This window comes from Cercospora kikuchii (assembly GCF_019650295.1).
Source record: "Cercospora kikuchii DNA, contig_00001, whole genome shotgun sequence".
Lineage (NCBI taxonomy): Eukaryota > Fungi > Ascomycota > Dothideomycetes > Mycosphaerellales > Mycosphaerellaceae > Cercospora > Cercospora kikuchii.
This window is the reverse complement of record NW_025408582.1, coordinates 2,144,024-2,160,468: the sequence shown is the minus strand read 5'-3', so window position 1 is coordinate 2,160,468 and position 16,445 is coordinate 2,144,024. Positions and strand designations below refer to the sequence as shown.

At 52.3% G+C, this 16,445-nt stretch overlaps 8 protein-coding genes across 8 annotated transcripts; 4 read left to right on the top strand and 4 right to left on the bottom strand.

The window, feature by feature from the left end:
• Positions 1-720: 720 nt before the first annotated feature.
• CKM354_000079000 (uncharacterized protein) lies at positions 721-1,590 on the top strand (the record flags this gene model as incomplete). The annotated part of the gene is made up of 1 exon (XM_044795892.1): positions 721-1,590. One exon carries the CDS (start codon positions 721-723, stop codon positions 1,588-1,590), a length of 870 nt encoding a protein of 289 aa, XP_044651827.1.
• Positions 1,591-2,602: 1,012 nt separating this feature from the next.
• CKM354_000078900 (uncharacterized protein) lies at positions 2,603-4,374 on the bottom strand (the record flags this gene model as incomplete). Its single annotated transcript, XM_044795891.1, has 4 exons — positions 2,603-2,823; positions 2,882-3,109; positions 3,173-3,794; positions 3,868-4,374. 4 exons carry the CDS (start codon positions 4,372-4,374, stop codon positions 2,603-2,605), a joined length of 1,578 nt encoding a protein of 525 aa, XP_044651826.1.
• Positions 4,375-5,451: 1,077 nt separating this feature from the next.
• CKM354_000078800 (uncharacterized protein) lies at positions 5,452-6,645 on the bottom strand (the record flags this gene model as incomplete). The annotated part of the gene is made up of 2 exons (XM_044795890.1): positions 5,452-6,573; positions 6,628-6,645. The coding sequence occupies 2 exons, from the start codon at positions 6,643-6,645 to the stop codon at positions 5,452-5,454; spliced, it is 1,140 nt and encodes a 379-aa protein (XP_044651825.1).
• A 215-nt stretch (positions 6,646-6,860) lies between these two features.
• CKM354_000078700 (uncharacterized protein) lies at positions 6,861-7,850 on the bottom strand (the record flags this gene model as incomplete). Its single annotated transcript, XM_044795889.1, has 1 exon — positions 6,861-7,850. One exon carries the CDS (start codon positions 7,848-7,850, stop codon positions 6,861-6,863), a length of 990 nt encoding a protein of 329 aa, XP_044651824.1.
• Positions 7,851-9,199: 1,349 nt separating this feature from the next.
• Positions 9,200-12,069, top strand: CKM354_000078600 (uncharacterized protein; the record flags this gene model as incomplete). Its single annotated transcript, XM_044795888.1, has 3 exons — positions 9,200-9,764; positions 9,818-10,207; positions 10,271-12,069. The coding sequence occupies 3 exons, from the start codon at positions 9,200-9,202 to the stop codon at positions 12,067-12,069; spliced, it is 2,754 nt and encodes a 917-aa protein (XP_044651823.1).
• A 20-nt stretch (positions 12,070-12,089) lies between these two features.
• CKM354_000078500 (uncharacterized protein) lies at positions 12,090-12,368 on the top strand (the record flags this gene model as incomplete). The annotated part of the gene is made up of 1 exon (XM_044795887.1): positions 12,090-12,368. The coding sequence occupies one exon, from the start codon at positions 12,090-12,092 to the stop codon at positions 12,366-12,368; it is 279 nt and encodes a 92-aa protein (XP_044651822.1).
• Positions 12,369-13,280: 912 nt separating this feature from the next.
• CKM354_000078400 (uncharacterized protein) lies at positions 13,281-14,357 on the bottom strand (the record flags this gene model as incomplete). Its single annotated transcript, XM_044795886.1, has 1 exon — positions 13,281-14,357. One exon carries the CDS (start codon positions 14,355-14,357, stop codon positions 13,281-13,283), a length of 1,077 nt encoding a protein of 358 aa, XP_044651821.1.
• Positions 14,358-15,503: 1,146 nt separating this feature from the next.
• On the top strand, positions 15,504-16,093 carry CKM354_000078300 (uncharacterized protein; the record flags this gene model as incomplete). Its single annotated transcript, XM_044795885.1, has 2 exons — positions 15,504-15,703; positions 15,754-16,093. 2 exons carry the CDS (start codon positions 15,504-15,506, stop codon positions 16,091-16,093), a joined length of 540 nt encoding a protein of 179 aa, XP_044651820.1.
• Positions 16,094-16,445: the final 352 nt, after the last annotated feature.

Below are 16,445 nucleotides of genomic sequence, written 5' to 3'. Positions count from 1 at the left end.
CCTTATTCCCCATGAATGAACGAGTGGATCGCGTTATCACAAGCTTAATATCAAATACCGGACTTGATGCATAACCGAGAAGCAATTGCCAAGCGTCTGGCAACACTGGCACTGGTGAAGTTGATATTGAGGCGTCAGTCGCTGCTGATGTTATTAAGACCACAGCTTGCTGACAGACCAGGAAGAATCGGCTTGACTTCAAAACTGCACTAGGCAGATTGCAAATCCTCGGTCTGGATGCAAGCCGATTGATGCGAAGAAAGCGAGGACAACTCCGGCGACTGTACCTCGCCAGTCAGAGCATCGTGTGCTGTACCGCATCTTCCTTATCGACCAGCAATGTGATACGAGTCAAATAGCCACTTGCTACCAGAATTGTCCCCACGGTGTTTTCGGCCGGCCCACGGTATGATACGTGGGTTAGCGCGTGGCCAGTAGGGATGCTCACAGATCCCGGCCACGGAGCGGTTCCCAAGAACCACGGCGATTTCTTGTATCGACGACATGGTCGACTGTGACCGGATGTCTCGAACACTCTCGTTCGCACGCCTTGGTCAATCAAGCATGGCCGTGAGTGTCAGCAGGTATATAAGAGCGTCTGATTTGTGATCATGGAAAACCAGAAACAGCAATTCCTGCAGGCAGCACCAAACAAGCAACAACATCTCCTGCGGGCAGGAGCACCTAAAACAGACACCAACCCACCTTTCAAGCAACAGAATGCATTTCAACGACATTATCGCCATTCTTGCGCTGTGCGCCACACCAATCATTGCTGCCCCTCTCAATCAACGCGATGCACATGCAATTTTCCTGAACCATCTGAAGCGCGAAGCCGAAGCACGTTGGCCTATGTGGTCTTCCGATACTGATGGATTCGATGGTCTTGGAGAATGGCTCGCAACGGGCAAGACGACATACGCACGCCGATCCGCCGACTTCGCAACAAAGTACAAACGCGAAGCCGAAGCTGAAGCACGATTTGGTTCATGGTCGTCGGATGGTGATGGACTAGGATCGCTCGGAGGCTGGATCTTCGGTGATAAATTTCCTGTCAAACGTGAAGCCGAAGCACGGTTTGGCTCTTGGTCGTCGGACGGTGATGGACTAGGTTCACTTGGAGGATGGATCTTTGGCGACAAGTTCCCGGTCAAGCGCGAAGCTGAAGCACGATTTGGTTCGTGGTCGTCTGATGGTGATGGGCTGGGTTCGCTCGGAGGCTGGATCTTTGGCGACAAATTCCCTGTTCGACGGCATCTTGCCGACTTGACACCTGCGGAGCGAAAACGTGAAGCGGAAGCACGATTTAGCTCATGGTCATCTGACGGCGACGGACTAGGTTCCCTCGGAGGCTGGATTTTCGGTGACAAATTCCCTGTTCGACGACATCTTGCCGACTTGACTCTTACCCAGCGGAAACGTGAAGCTGAAGCACGATTCGGTTCATGGTCATCAGACGGCGACGGACTAGGCTCTCTCGGAGGCTGGATCTTTGGCGATAAATTTCCAGTCCGAAGGGACGTCGGCGGCGAGCTGACACCACCCCAGAAACGCGCGGCGGAAGCCTTATTGCGAAATCTGCTGGGATGAGATGGCGGCGGAGTGGACTTGGTACGCTTGGATGTTGCATGCTCGGTGATGGAGGCGCCTTGATCTCCCTTGACGATAGAGATGCTGAGTGCCGCTGGTCGATGAGACTGCAATTAGTGACGAATTATATATTTTTCCTCTTTCCCACAAAACTCTCATGACGGCAGGAGTACAAATTGTGCAAGTGGCTTGCCATCTTGAGTACTGCCTTCTCATCCTGAGCATAAGTCAGTAGCTCTGCTGAGACATCGCGCATCGTAGACTGTCATCGACAGAGCTGCTCCAGGGACAAGAAATGAAGGTCAGCAGGACGCAGAACTTTAGAATGCCGGAATGCCAAGCTCTCACGCCCGCTTCCAGCCTGAGGCATCAAGTGAATGTGCTGCACCTGCACCCGGTAAGCTCAAGATAACGATCGTGCTCGGATTTGTGAGACTGCTTGGTGAGTCCTGTCACTTGCAACTTGACAAGGTAGTCTTCTGTTACGACTGATCTTATGCTGTCCGCCCTGAGCGCAACGATTGACGATTTGTGCAGTACATATTGTACACAAAACGCGAATGGCCAACCATGTAGCCCGTTTGGCTTAGTGGTACAGCGTCTCACTCGTATGGTTCAGTGCGACATGAGAAGATCCTCGGTTCGATTCCGAGAATGTAAGTTGCATCAACAGTCGTCAATCACGACACAGTTGCTAATGGCTCTCCAGGGGCATATCAAAATGATTGAACAATTTTTTTGCTACGTTCTCGTGTTCTGTGGGATCACTCACAGCAGCGTCAGCATCTACCGCTTCAAGGACGCGAGCTGGTCGGCAACCTTTCACTCAGCATCAAAGTTCCGATGAGGTGAAGTGGATGAACTTTTGCTTGGAGACGCGAACGAAAGGATGGCACTGTCCGCCCAGAAGTTTGTGGCATCGAAGACTTCAACGATACCGCAAGCACTACAAAAATGTTGTATAGCTCGCTTCATTACGAGTCTTCAGTTTCCTTGCACCGCATCGGCTGAACTATACGCGTCCATCGATAGGATTCATCGGATCAATTTCTGGCTCCCTCGCTCTCGCTTGAACTTTGATTGTCGGATTCACCATCATCGATCCCGCAAAGATCAAGTCTCCTGGCGGCGCATAGCCCGGCTCAAATCGAAAATCATACTGCAGCAAGAGGAGACAGAGAATAATTTTGATCTCGTTCGAAGCGAAGAAGCGTCCAGGACAAGCTTGTCGACCTGGTAAAGGTGTCAGCGAAACGAATATCATGATTCGAGGTATAGATTTGGAACTTACCGTGGCCGAAACTCAGAGCGTCCGCGGCTGTCGTGGTGAACTGATGCTTGTTCTCCTCACCGGGCAATTTCCGCATATTGTAAAATCGGTATGCGTCGAACTTGTCCGGCTCGGAGAATATGGTGGGATCTCTCAAGATGTCGTTGAGAATCATTATTCGACTGCCTTTGGGCAAAGTCGTGCCATCGGATAGAGTGACCTGGGCCTCCGCCTTTCGATGCATAGTGGCTAACCCTCATGTTAGTCTCCCACCAACTAATTGTACAAAGGTGGCAAGAAAATTTAACTCACACAAAGCCATCGGGTGGTAACGCTGCACCTCTTTCATGAAGGAATCCAGTAGCTTCATCTTGTGGAAGCATGCTTTGTTCCAGCCGCTTTCTCTCAAGACTTGGATGATCTCTTCTCGCAACGCCTGGGCAATATTCGGATCGTTGCATATTTGCAAGATGCAGCGAGTAACATTCTCCGTCGTAGTGTGGATGGCACCAACGCTTAGCATCAGCTGGCCTGCAGCAAAGTCGGGAACTCTGTTCTTCGCCCGCTCTGCCATCCATACAAATGCCGTTTCCGCTTTTGCGAATTTCTCGCTGCTCTCCACTGCAGCCCTTCTCTCTGCTAGTTGCTTCTCAACAACTGATTTCATCAGAATTCGAGCCTCTCGCACCTGCCTACGCAAATTCTGTAACGTCGGCATAGACCATTGAGCTATGGGCCGTACAATAGGCGAGCGATCCAGAAGTTCTTTGGAACCTTGAAACGAATTTATGGTGTACTGCTTCGCGATCTCGAGCCAGGACTCGTCTCGAGCAAGGTCCCGGCCAGCAAATGCACGAGTGGAAACTCGGGCAACGATGTCCAGAAGGACATCTTTGATCATGTGTGCCCGCCACTCGTCACTATCGCCTAGCCACTATGCGTTTCAAACGACGGTCAGCATCCATATCAATACACAATTGGAACATTGCAATCCACCTCGAACTTACGTGGTACACAGCATATGACGCTTCATCTGCCAGGTCGTCGGTGATCCGTCCCAGGCTTTGGGTGAGATCCCCCCTCACAACGTCTACCATAAGCCCATCTCTTCGAAGTCCCTCTCGCACTCCATCGAAGCCTGCGTAATCTGCCATCAAATCCACCCTAATATGCTGGCCCAAGTCCAAATCAGGATGGTTCCGAATCTCATGCGCGAAGCGGCTAGGAATAACAATCTTGTATCCAGAAGGGGTTTTGACCTGGTAGCAGCCTCCATTTGTCACTTTCTTTCCCTTCTCGAGGACTTCTTCGGCATGAAGATTGAATTCCGAAGCGTCAAGTAGCATTGGCCATAGCTTCTTCCTGCTGTCCAACGAAATGACAGGGAATCCCGTATAAGGTCGATCTACATGCTTCAAGATGTAGTAGACAACGTACAGAAGACTGACGCCAAAGATGCCGTATACCAATGGGAAAAAGTGTTTGAAATCGTCGTGTGTGTAGATAGAGATCATTTCGATGACCTGGTGACTCCAATTCCGATATCGAAATGACAGAGCAGCCGTTCACTAGTGTGAGATGGTGTATCACAGACATGTTTGGTCAGCGTACAGGAGTGCTATATATCCACGAGGCCGGATGATGGCTTCCGGTTGTTGTTTCAGCAGTGTCCTGCGGGCTGCGGTTGCATCTCACTTACCCTAGTCGTCGAGGCGGCTTTGCTGCAATAGGTTGCGGAGGGTCACAAGGGGCGTCCCTGCAGAACCGGGAAAACAAGCTGAATGGGCCACACTCATCCTAGACTCCATGCACGGCAGATTTGGGAAATGCTGGAATCCTCGTAAAGGTACGAAGCGTAACTCTATCAGTGGTCTATAAGGTTCCCTTCGAGATTTGCATAAAATCCACTCCAGACGATGTGTTGTGGGCCTTTGTGTGTTGGTCTTGATCTTGACGTAAAGAACGAGCGTCGTTTTTCGTCTGGGGATGTGCAGACCAGTGTTGCAGTCGTGTTGGAAGCCGAAGAGCTTGAACTCGACTGCTGTGTGCAGGCAAACCACTTCTGTCGGAAGAAGGCTGCCGACGGACTTGTGCTGACCGAACGGTAAGATGACGGATGGTATCCCTTCCGAAGTGCTTCTTGGGTACATGCAGGGCTCGGTCGCTGTATCATTTGAGGAAGGAGTGTTCTGGAAGAGCCCCTGTGCTGGCGCGCCTGCAATGGTAAATCGGAAGCTCGAGAGTGGAAGGCGCACCTACGACGCGACTTCATACGGAAGCAGCGTTCTCCGAAGGATCTGAAAAGGTCGGAGCCTTTTTGCATGCATGCCGCAAGAGATACTCTATAGAATAACGACCTCCGATTTACCTGATCTTAAATCCGCCAAGGCATTGTGCATCGTTCGGTAGTGAAGGCACTACCCAAGGCCAGACATCCTCGAAGATCATTGAGATGGTCCCATATCCTATCTCCCTCTTGGACCCGCTGGCTTGCTTCAGAAGTCGGTCTGGGCGTGCGTTGGCAAGCGCATAAGCGAGCGTCTGGGCACGAGATAGGCTACGTCGATGTCCCTCCCTATTGGACTTCAACTCTACACCTTCCCAGGCACATAAACATCCAACCTATCCAGCGGGCCGACCGGCGCCGTATCATACCCACCAGCAATATAAATCTTTCCACCAACACTAACACCCGGTCCCTGTCTTCCCTTCTCCGTCGCGGGCAACGTCCCCCAGCTTTCCCAAGAATCCGTAATAGTATCATAAACTTCAATTTCATTGAAGACTCTCAATGGAATCTCAGCTGCGCTCGTCGCATTGCCCTCTCCTCCAATCGTCATAATTTTAGTGCCAATGACTCCAGCACCGAAGGTCGCTCGTGGAGTAGGCATCGAAGCACCCTCTTTCCAGCCGGCTGCAAGATCCAGGAGATCGAGGATGAAAACGTGGTTTATTGAATTGAAGCCGCCGTGGTCGAACCCTCCAATCACGTAGAGTTTGTCGTTGACGACTTCAGCGCGTGCATGGTCGACGCCTGATGGGATATGACGAGCTGGTTCGGGCAGGAAATCTTCGGTGATCCAGGACGATGTTGTAGTATCGAAAACGGAAACATGAGTGAGAGTTGCTGGGAGAGGAAGCTGCTCAGATACGACAAGAGCAGTGAAACCTCCGACCACATAGACTTTGTCTTCGTGAGTCGCAAGCGCTGCCTGCGCGCGTGGCGGCGAGAGTGGAGGGAGTGAGTTCCAGGTGTCGGAGATAGAGTCGTAGACCCAAGAAGCATTAACGGAATGTAAAATTTTGCGAGTATCACCGCCGTCGTCGAAGCCGCCGAAGACGTAGAGCTTGTTGTCGAAGCCGATAGCATTGGGATGATTGAGGGGTTGTGGTAGACGAGTTGCAGTTTTCCAGGTGTTCTCCGAGATGCAGTACAGCTGCACTAGGTCTGTAGAGGAGAAGGGTGCAAGTACTGCGCTTGCATCGGGTGTGATGCCGCCAACAATGCCAATTGTGTTCGAATTGAGGGCAACTGCAGCATGCTCCTGCCGCCCACCACCCGGGATATTTGCTAGTGAAAGCCACTTTGCCTCGTCGCGAGTACCATCAACATGTTGTGTTCGCATAGCTTCGAATATGTTCCGCCGATCTCGTTCTGTCCGGATCAAGTTGCAAGCCTTGAGTATCAGTGTTGTTCGAATCGCATGTGAGAGCTGTCAAAGCAGTTTAAATATTCTGACAGCAACTCAATGCCACGGACCACTAACCCGGTTGTCTATTGTCATGCTTGCTGGAACAGCGGAGTTCCGCTGATGGATGGACGAAACCCTTGAGAGGTGCGGAACCACTAGACAAGGGCACTGGGCAGGCAATCAAAATCTCAAGCACTATTGCGCATTTTGGGCCCGTGTGTCATCGCACCAGCCCTCTTCCCAGCTTCCCTGCACAGAGGAACATCAATATTCCCACAACTCAGCCAATGCTGCGATTTCATAGCATCTCAAGTCCTGTCAAAGCCATGCCGGGCAAGGTGACTGCCTCCCAGCCATTGCTCCGTTGCGCCCACCCCCCACAACATAGCCATAATTTGTACTCCGAGCTCGTCAAGATCGTCGGGAGTTGCTTTTGTGATATCTTCGTTCCAATGCACGACGCGTAGCTCCAGATCTTGCCCGTCATTTCGTTTTGCAAGCCAGTTCTGTTGAGATTGGGCGCCCCAAAGGGATGCGTGGGCATTGAAAGTCAGTCGAAGGTCTTGCTCGGTGTCGCGACCAGTCTTCAAGAAGTTATAGATGCCTTTGAGCAGCATGGACACAATGATAGTGCGGCGTGTGCTCTCTTCGAGTAGCCACGACTGCCAGTCACGTGTTGGAAAGCTGTTCTGTCCCGTCTCGGAGTTGAGGTCATTCGGGACCATAAGCGATGTATCAGATCGAAGGCGGTCGACCCATGTTGTGAGAAACACCTCATCCGCCTCGGCCTGTGCACGAAGGCGGATATCGCCATCGAAGAGACGTATCAGCTGGTAGATCAGAAGCGCCTGTGCGGCGGCAAGTAATCTGGCCCGACTGATCGCTTGCAAATTCGTGGTTGCAATCAGCTGGCGTGCTTTGTGCTCCAGATTGCGGATAGCCGGCAAGCGATTGCTGTCGTTCCGCAGGAAATAGAGTGCAGCTACACTGAGCGCATCTTGGAGGGCCGGATCAGGTCTTGACTGCATGAGGCTCCGGTGAATAAAGGAAGTCTGCGCTTGCTCCACGAAACATTTTGGAATGCCAGCTAGCCGCTTTGATACATATTCAGAGCGTACTTGAACGTCTGAGCCTCTGTCAATCGGTTCTATGTCTGGATGACTCGGCGTGGAGACAACGTCCGCCATCGCTTGTAGGCCATCAAAGTTGCTGCTCGGCAGGTCTGGCAGATTGAACGGCTCATTGCAGTACTGAAACCAAGATCCATTCATGGACGGGGGTGATGCTGTGACAGCCATCTGAGTATCGCCTGGCACTTGCAAACCACCATCTAGGTAGCCAACAACAACGACAGCATCATCTTCCCCGCTTTCCAGGCTCAGTCCTTCATCGCGATTGTTTGGTAAGAAGTCGGGGAATATACAGTCGATGTTTCTCGATTCGCAGCGCTGGCACCTCAGGCGTCCGGCTATGCATCTGCGTTTGCTGCGAACACATGCATCGCATGATCTCCGTCGCGCCGTGTCCATGATGGTGCCTGGTATCTGACCTGATTCGCACTTCCATTGAGAAGCGGAGGTCTTGTTGTGCCATGTTCATGGGAGCAGTGGTTGGAGAGGCAGCATTGCGGAAGTCCGCAACTGAACAAGGACAGCAGCGGAGCTCCGCCCAGGGAGCCAAGTATAATTGCGGAGCTCAGACCGTGGGCATCCGCCACCGCGATGTCAAGGTCATGCACAAGTGAATGCTCGCTGGGAAGAACCGTGGGCACTTGGATGGAGCTGTTGTAGATCTGTAGAAATGAACAAAGCATTTGGGCATGCTGTAAGCACCTACCGTTTCAATGTACGTGCTCGCATGTTTGTTGCGTTTCCGCAGCCAATTGGCAGCGCTCCAGCTTCAAGCTGAGACCGATGACCTTGTCTTGGGGAATGGCGAACGTCGTTTGCAGCTCGTTGCATGCGCGATCGCATCACAGTTGAAGGGCGTGGTGATGTTGGAACGCGACTACGCGTCGCGCAATGTCGCGAAGCAACGAGTTTCGCTCGAGGCAGAAGGAGCGGTGTTGGTGCCTGAGGATCGGCAGAACATATTCTCCGGCTGACAACCAAACCAGCCCTTTTCTATATTACTCCAGAAACTCAGTCCTTCCCGCTCCACTTCATCACTCCTCATCGGGATTCTCGCCAGCCGGATCGCCATGATCCAACTTACCGCCAGCATGCGAAACGTGTTCGGCACCAAGCCACTAACAAGCTCTATGCAAGGCGCATGTTGCTCGTCACTCACCACCGCTATAGATGGTATAGCTCATCTAGCTGTTCCTCCTTGGGCCGTGCGTAGGATTTAGCATTTGCAGACTAGCTACCTTCACAGCCTAGCTGACGGCACTTAGCGCCTCGAAGGATCAATGCGGAAATATCAAAGCACATGATGGCTTAAACTATGCTATCAATACCCGCCGAGTCGCAGTGGGAGGAGGACTGCGCCCAGAGGCGATGGATCCCACGGTTGAAGAAGTAAAGCAGCATGTTGGTCCAAATAGTGTGCTTATAGACAGGAACCCCACCCGCACCAAAGACCGACCATACTCCAGCGCCAAGGTGACTCTTGTTTCTTTCTGTTCCTCCAGTTCCGGGCGCCAGCAATGTCGTGGCGCGTGGTTGCCCTATTGGCCCCTCTTTGCGCGTCTGCCGTGTCTCTCAGAGCGCGTAATGGCACCATCACGAATGCCACGATTGCATTGAGCAGCTCTTCAAGCTCCAGCATTTCAACAACCACAACTGCGCATCTCGCGGATTTCATTCTCCAAGGTCTTGGCCAGACCACCGGAGAGGACGAAGATGGGGCGAGGATAGCGGAATCCACCTCGAGCAGCACAGCATCGTCTTCAGGCGTGGATTTGAGTACAGACAGCTCTCGCAACGGGACGACCACTCCCGCAACAATAACAGGAGCGACCGCAACAGGAACCCCAGACCGTTTAGCATCACCAACATCGACATCGTCATCGTCATCGTCATCACCCTTTCCTACTTTCTCTATTGCCAGACAGCAAAATGGCACAAATTCACACGGAAGCATTACAGCTTTTTCCGGTATCACGACCGCCTCAACGCAAGGCTTCGCTGCGGCGAGCAGTTGTCAAACAGATTTGTTCTCCTGGCTTAATGCCTCTCGCGCGTACATAAGTCAGCATGCAGCAGAAACGAGTAAGCATGATACAATGTTTGGTATGCATCTCACCACTAATGCCAATGCTCAGGCTACCACACTGAGTTCTCTGAGACCATATGGACACTAAAATGGCCCACTTCTTTGGCCAGTATTGGCGGCGGTGTAACTGCTGCTAGTGTAACAACACTGTGCGACGGTAACCCTAGGGTCGTTGGTTCAGGGCAATATCTAACGTGGAGCACCGTAACACGAGAGGTCTACACCGTGACAGAAACGCATATCTCTGGACCCTATCCGACGCCTGCTCCTTGCACTATTGGCGCAGAGGAGTGTACACAGTTACATGACTGGTACGAGACGGCAAAGCTGAAAGTCCTATACGCCAACCAGACTTTGTACGAGCCGCCGTGCGCTACGTCCGGTAGCGCCATTCCCTCGGGGAAGAAATCTTGTCAACCACCAGTGGTGGAGGGTTGGGGTATGAATTTCTGCTCCAGATTGATGTGAGGGTCTGAAGCTAATTTCACTTGGTATACAACAGGCAACTTCACGAACGAGGTCATGGCCGAACACGCGCAATTACTGTACTGGCCTGTCCAGGTCAAAGATCCCACCGACGACAGCCTTCTCTGCTACAAACCGAATGAGGCTGGTGTCATGCGAACAGCCGAGACAATTCCCGGAACACGCACAGGAGACGGGCCGAACACGATGGTTACAGATGGTGTCACTATCACATCTCCTATGATCGCTATGGTGTACACGAATGTAGGCCGTGCAGATGGGTGTGGACCGCACATTTCGAAAACAATTCGTACTATGCAGCCGGAGCATCTATCAAGCATTCGTCGAGCTCCTGACGGAGGAGCCCCTCGATATCCCTTTGATTATAGCCATCTGAACTGGTTGTGCGACTCCGGAAATGGAACTTGGACGACGCAATACGTCCAGGAGGGCGAGCGCTGCTACCAGAATGTCCCAGCCGCGGCATACTTCAATGGTCCACAAAAGTGGTTGCAGTACTTTACGAACACGGCTGCGGTGCGGGGAACAGAGGTCCAAAGCTGGACAATTCTGAACGACTACGAGCCATACATCATTGAGGAAGAAAGATTCACCAAGGAGTTGCACGAACTTTACGGTACTAATGCGGGCTGGCTCCAATTCGGCATCTGGGATCCACCTGTGGCTCTCATTCAGCACACCGCAGCGGCGAAACCCACTCTTCCCGTTGGCTGGCCAGCGACTCCTACTGCAACGACTACTCAGAAGTATGACCCAGTTTCAACGCCTGCGACTCCTGCGCATCCAGTGGGTACGCAGCTCAGCGAGACCCCAAGCGCGGTGCCGGATGTCATCTCGCGGCCCCACACTGGCGATGATGATGAAAGCACGCCAGCAGCACCTCCTCAACAGAATGAAGGCAGCTCGTCAGCGCGACCGCAGCAAGGTGAGAATCACCCTGCCGGCAGCCCCAATCGACCTTCGAATGGTTCGAACAACGTTGGGTCAGGGAATCAAGGCAACCAGAATGGTGAGGTGCCGCAACCATCTCATGCTCCAATCCAAGGTGACGCGAATGCTGGCCAGAACTCTGGACAACACGAGGAACAACCTCCGGCCCCTATACTCGCAATCGGTTCAATGACGCTCACGCAGCAACCTGCAAATCCTCTTGCTACCAGCGTGGTGTTCCAAGATGCCAAAACAACGATTATCGTTCAAGTACCAGCTCCAGGAGGATCAGCCAAAGCTGTCACAATCGATTCGTGGACGCTGACACCCAGCGCTGCACCCGGAGGAGAGCATGTCTTCCAGAATGCTGAAACTGCTTTCACGGTGCATGCAGCGCCTCAGGCAAACCCCACACCCAACGACAATGACAATGTGGCCCCAGCGCAGACGCCTGCGGCAGCAATGCATGATGCCAATGCTATTCTGACATTGAACTCCATGACATTTACAGCAAGTCCCGCTGCTGATCATGAGGTGCTCTTCAACGCGCAGACGACGATCACGATTCACATGGGGGAGGCAGCAACAGTGGAATCGCATGAGATCAGCGCAGTGATGAGTGATGGTCTACCTCGACTGGCCGTTTCTTCTGTGATGCAGAAGCAGAGCGAGACGAGGATAGACGGAGTCGCAGCTGCTACTGCTGCGAGCAGCACCTCTCCAGCATCGCAGGCCAGCGCAGCAACAAGTGTTGCAACCAAAGCAACGGGTGAGGCGCCAAGCGAGACCAGCGCAGTCGGGAGTTCCACTGGCGGCTCGGAACACGTCATACCTTCTTTAATAATCAGCATCATCTCCATAGCGTTTGCTTGCTTTTTACTATGATATCCCCATAGCGTACCTCCATGGCGCATCTCAACATAGACAACTTCCAGCTCCGATACCTCCACTCGCTCCTCTCTCAATTCCTCTCCTCCAACTCCACAACCGACCACTCAAACCCCTCATACGTGACCTTCCCACCCACCTTCAACCTCTCAAAATGCTCCATCGCCACCCCACAAGGCAAAAACAAATCCCCCATCCTCGCCTCCCTCTTCAATCCTCCCCCAAGTTTCTCCTCCCCTTCCTTCCACCCCCACCTCTCCAACGCAAAAGCCTCCCCAACCCTCACAACCCCCTGACAAAACTGCCCCAATCTTATCACCATCCCTCTCGCTCGATCTTTCTCCTCCCCGCCTGTTTCACAATCCATTTGCAAAACTACACATTTCACCCCCGCATTTTTCTCTCCGCATGAAGAAGCTTCAACATCGCGCCACATTTCCTCGTATCTGACTAGTTTTCCAGTCTTTGGATCAGGCATAACACCCCTCTCCAATGTCCTTCCATCCGGTTGCGGATCCATAACGCCCGAATCATTCACACTCTCTGGCTTCAGAGTTCGAGAATCAATCCAGTGGGTCCAAACAGATTCGACTTCTCCGTTGACGTTCTTGTTTGAGGATGATGTTCCTGCGAAGGCCCAGTCGAGGTGGGAGAGCGGGAGGAGGGCTGTTTGGGAAAGTTAGCGAGAGCTGGAACTTGTGGAACGGGATTTTGGGTTTGAGGTTGATAGTTTACCTGCATCTTTCGCAAGTTGTGGAATTGGTTCGGGACCTTGTTTCAGGATTCGAATGTCGACGAAACGGTTTCCGCTTGAAGTGAGGACGAGAGTGGAAGTGGGTTCTTTGGGGTCAGAGCTTGCGGGGAAGCGAATGAAGTCGCGGATTGAGATGTGTGGAGGCATTGTTGCGAGCCCTGGCGTGATGTCAAGAACGAATGAAGTTGTGTTGTTCTGGTGAGGAAGTTGGTGTAAGGTCGAAAGTCGCAAGTTTAAGGTTGTCGAACGTATTACGTAAGAAGAAGGTGCGAGTGAAGTGGAGCAGCGACACCTGTGCATTTGTGGTGTTCAATTTGTATGTACAGCCAATTAGATTATATTATGTACAGAGGATTTGTATATACAGTTCGTTCATCTCTATGTACTGATCCAATTTTGCCATTGTCTCAATTTTCCGTGCCTCATCCCGCTCTTTGCTGGCCTTATCAACGAGTCACGAAACGGCAACGCTCCCAGAGGTAGGCTGGAGTGCAACGGGTAATTCAGGAATAGGTGGAACGTCTTCCATGTCGTCGGTGTCGAAGGGGTCATGTTCCTCCGAGTGTGGTGTCGGCGGAATCGTGCTTAATTTGTGTGCTTTGAAGATATTTCTATCGAAAGCGTTGCTATTGAAGGAGGAGCCGTTGCTGTTGAAGGAGTTGAGGTTGAAGGCTGCAGCGTTTGCATTCGCATTCGATGGCATACTGGTTGGGCAGCCGGCGCTGATACTGTTGCGCACATATGCCGGGGTGCGATAGGTAGACGATGGTGCAGCACCTGCACTGGCGATGCTCGATGCTCGAGTACCCGGAGCTGGAGAATGTGATCCTTGGAAAGCAGTCGAAAGTCGACGGAAGACAGAGCTGCCAGCGCTTGCTATACTTGGCGATCGCGTGGTTTCTTGCGGCTCTGGTGCATCAAGCATGTAGTAGACACCCTTCAGTCCAGCGTTCGCAGAGACAACGGAGGCTTTGACGATATTCCAGCTTTCTTCAAGACGAATGAAGTCGTCCATCTTTTGGTCAATGGTGTCCAACTGCTTGATAACCACTTCAATACAATCCGCAATGAGAGTGGCTCCAGTAACAAAGACATTCGCGGCTTGATCTTGGGCTTGAGCTGCGGGCTGCTGGTTAATGAGTGCAATTGCAGAATTACACAGCTTCTCGATCGCCATAGCAGCCATGTTCTTCTGCATAGTGATGTCGACATAAAGTTTCGACTTGTCTGCTGCCTTGGTGCTTTCGTCTCTCATGCTATCCTTGATGTTGTTGTATACGTTTCGGAACGCATCCTGGTGGATGAATGCCATGCCACCATTCAGATTGTCCATCGCTGCCATGACAGTGTCTGCCTCATCTCCGAGCGTAGCAGCAAGACTTGCGAAATGGTTCGTGCCTTCCAACATGCCCGCAGCTTGGAGTGCTTTGAAGAAGCCAAAGTCGCCACTTCGGCTTGCAGCGTGGAGATTGTGTCTGACCAACGCGATGCGCTGCGTCCAATGCAGCTGTTTTCCAGTATTGACTGACATCTCGGCACTAGTGTTGCAGCTAGAGTTTGATGCTCTCGATTAAGATTTCAGTAGGAACAGCGAAAGTCAGACACGACACAGCTGGAGGAAAGCATTCAATCGCCATCTCGATACCAAGCGAATTACACTTACGAAGGTATATGATTGCCGACCTCATTGTCGCGCGTGGTGAGTGCGTCAAGAGTCTAGAGCTGGACGGGCAAGCCGCCAAAGAGTGCAGTTGATTACACCCGAGTGTCCGCTTGACACGACTAAAGTTGACCATGCTTTAGGGAAGTACACAGATCTGTTCCAATTGCTTGCAGTCGGTAGCGAGGAATGTGTGGAGCGTGCCGCACAACCGGTCTTTGTGAATTGTCTGCTTGCGGAGGACCTCGTGTGCGCATTCCACGACGCGGATCGCCCGCAGAAGAAGACACAATGCTGGTCTTTCTTCTGGAAGTTTCAGCAATCCAGGTCGCTGGGACGGACAAGGCGAACATTGTGGTGGTCGTTCTGCAGCCTTGTTTGATGACAATTCGCTTGGTCGTGTTCTTGAGTTCCACGTGGAGAAGTTATTTGAAATTCTGTGATGTCAGCAGTGACTCGACACGTAGTCCGTTGCGTCGTTTGATGAAGGATGTCAGGTGAAGAATGGTGGAAGCAAAGGTTGTAGAAGTGGAAGCTCCAAAGCAGGACTGCCAAGACTGCTCCTGGTCTTCGTGGTCATCAATGTCCTCAGCACCGCAGTCTCGTCTCGCAGCGTGACTTCAGTCACTTTTGTAGCAAGACATTGCAAGACCAAGCGATTGCAGCTCCAGCAGAGCGACGACTGTAGCCGTTGGCCGACCAGAATCCTCTGAGCTATCAACCACGTACCACCACGCGCGCGACTGGACGCGTTTCGGCAGATTGAGATGCTCCTTCGCAAGGAGCGAGACGTGAGCCTCGCTTTCGCATCTAGCATGTAGCACGACTCCTCGGCGGCAGGCCCAAAAGTGAAGAGATGTGGCGCGCAATATGGCGAGCCATTGGCATAGCTGCCTAGAAGCTGGAGCTGGCCAAGCTGGTTCAGCGCCGCAAGAGAAGCATAAGTACATGGCGTTGCCCTCGTGTTTTGGATATAGCACATTCCACTTTCACTTGATCGGATTCACACCTGCAGTTATGGGAAGCGACAGCGATAGCAAGAAGCGCGCCGCCGAGGAAGACACTGAGCAGACTTTAAAGCAGCAAAAGCAGGACGACGACACGACTCCGGAAAAGAAGAGCATCAAAGGAAGCTGCCACTGTGGCTTCATCAAGTATACCTTCGATGCCACTTCCCTACCTCTGAGCGCGAATCGCTGCAATTGCACGTTTTGCCAGTAAGTAGGACCACTGCCAAAGGACAACCCTATGCTCAGCCATCTTGCAGGAAATTGGGACTCACTGGACATGGTCTCAAGAACCTGTCAAAGGATTTCCATCTGATCAGTCCCGATTCCAAAGAAAATCCCGCTCTGGGAAGCTATGCGCCGAAAGTCAAGACAGGCGCAAAGTATTTCTGCAAAGAATGTGGTACTCATGTCTGGCAGGAAGGCTATTATGAATGGGAAGGCCAACGCCATGATTTCTTCTCTGTAAATCTGGCTACCGTTGACCAGCCGCAAGATGGTGTCGATTTGAGCGAGACCAAAATTCGATATGAGGATGGTTTGCACGACAATTGGGCTGCTGGCTCAAGGGAGAAGCCGTGGCCGAATGGCCTGCCATGAAGCAGTGCGGTGGCATATACTACTACTGTGCGACTGCAGCGTCCACGCCGGTGCGTGAACACACGGCAACATCCTGAACTCATCGCTCGCATTCGCGAGTCGTGATCCTTCTCAAGCCACATTATTGGCGATCAACATTTCACTTTTTCCAAGAACGCCTCGAAGCTCCGCCTTGCCCCAGTGCGTCCTACGATTGGACGAACACGCCCTCATGCCAACGGCTCGGACACAGCCCCTCCTGCTCGAAGCCCAGCATGGCTGCATCGCCATCTATCTTGGGGGGTGCTGTTTGGGACGGGATGTCTACTCTGATCTCATTCAATATCTCTCGACCTCGCGCAAGCCAAATTGC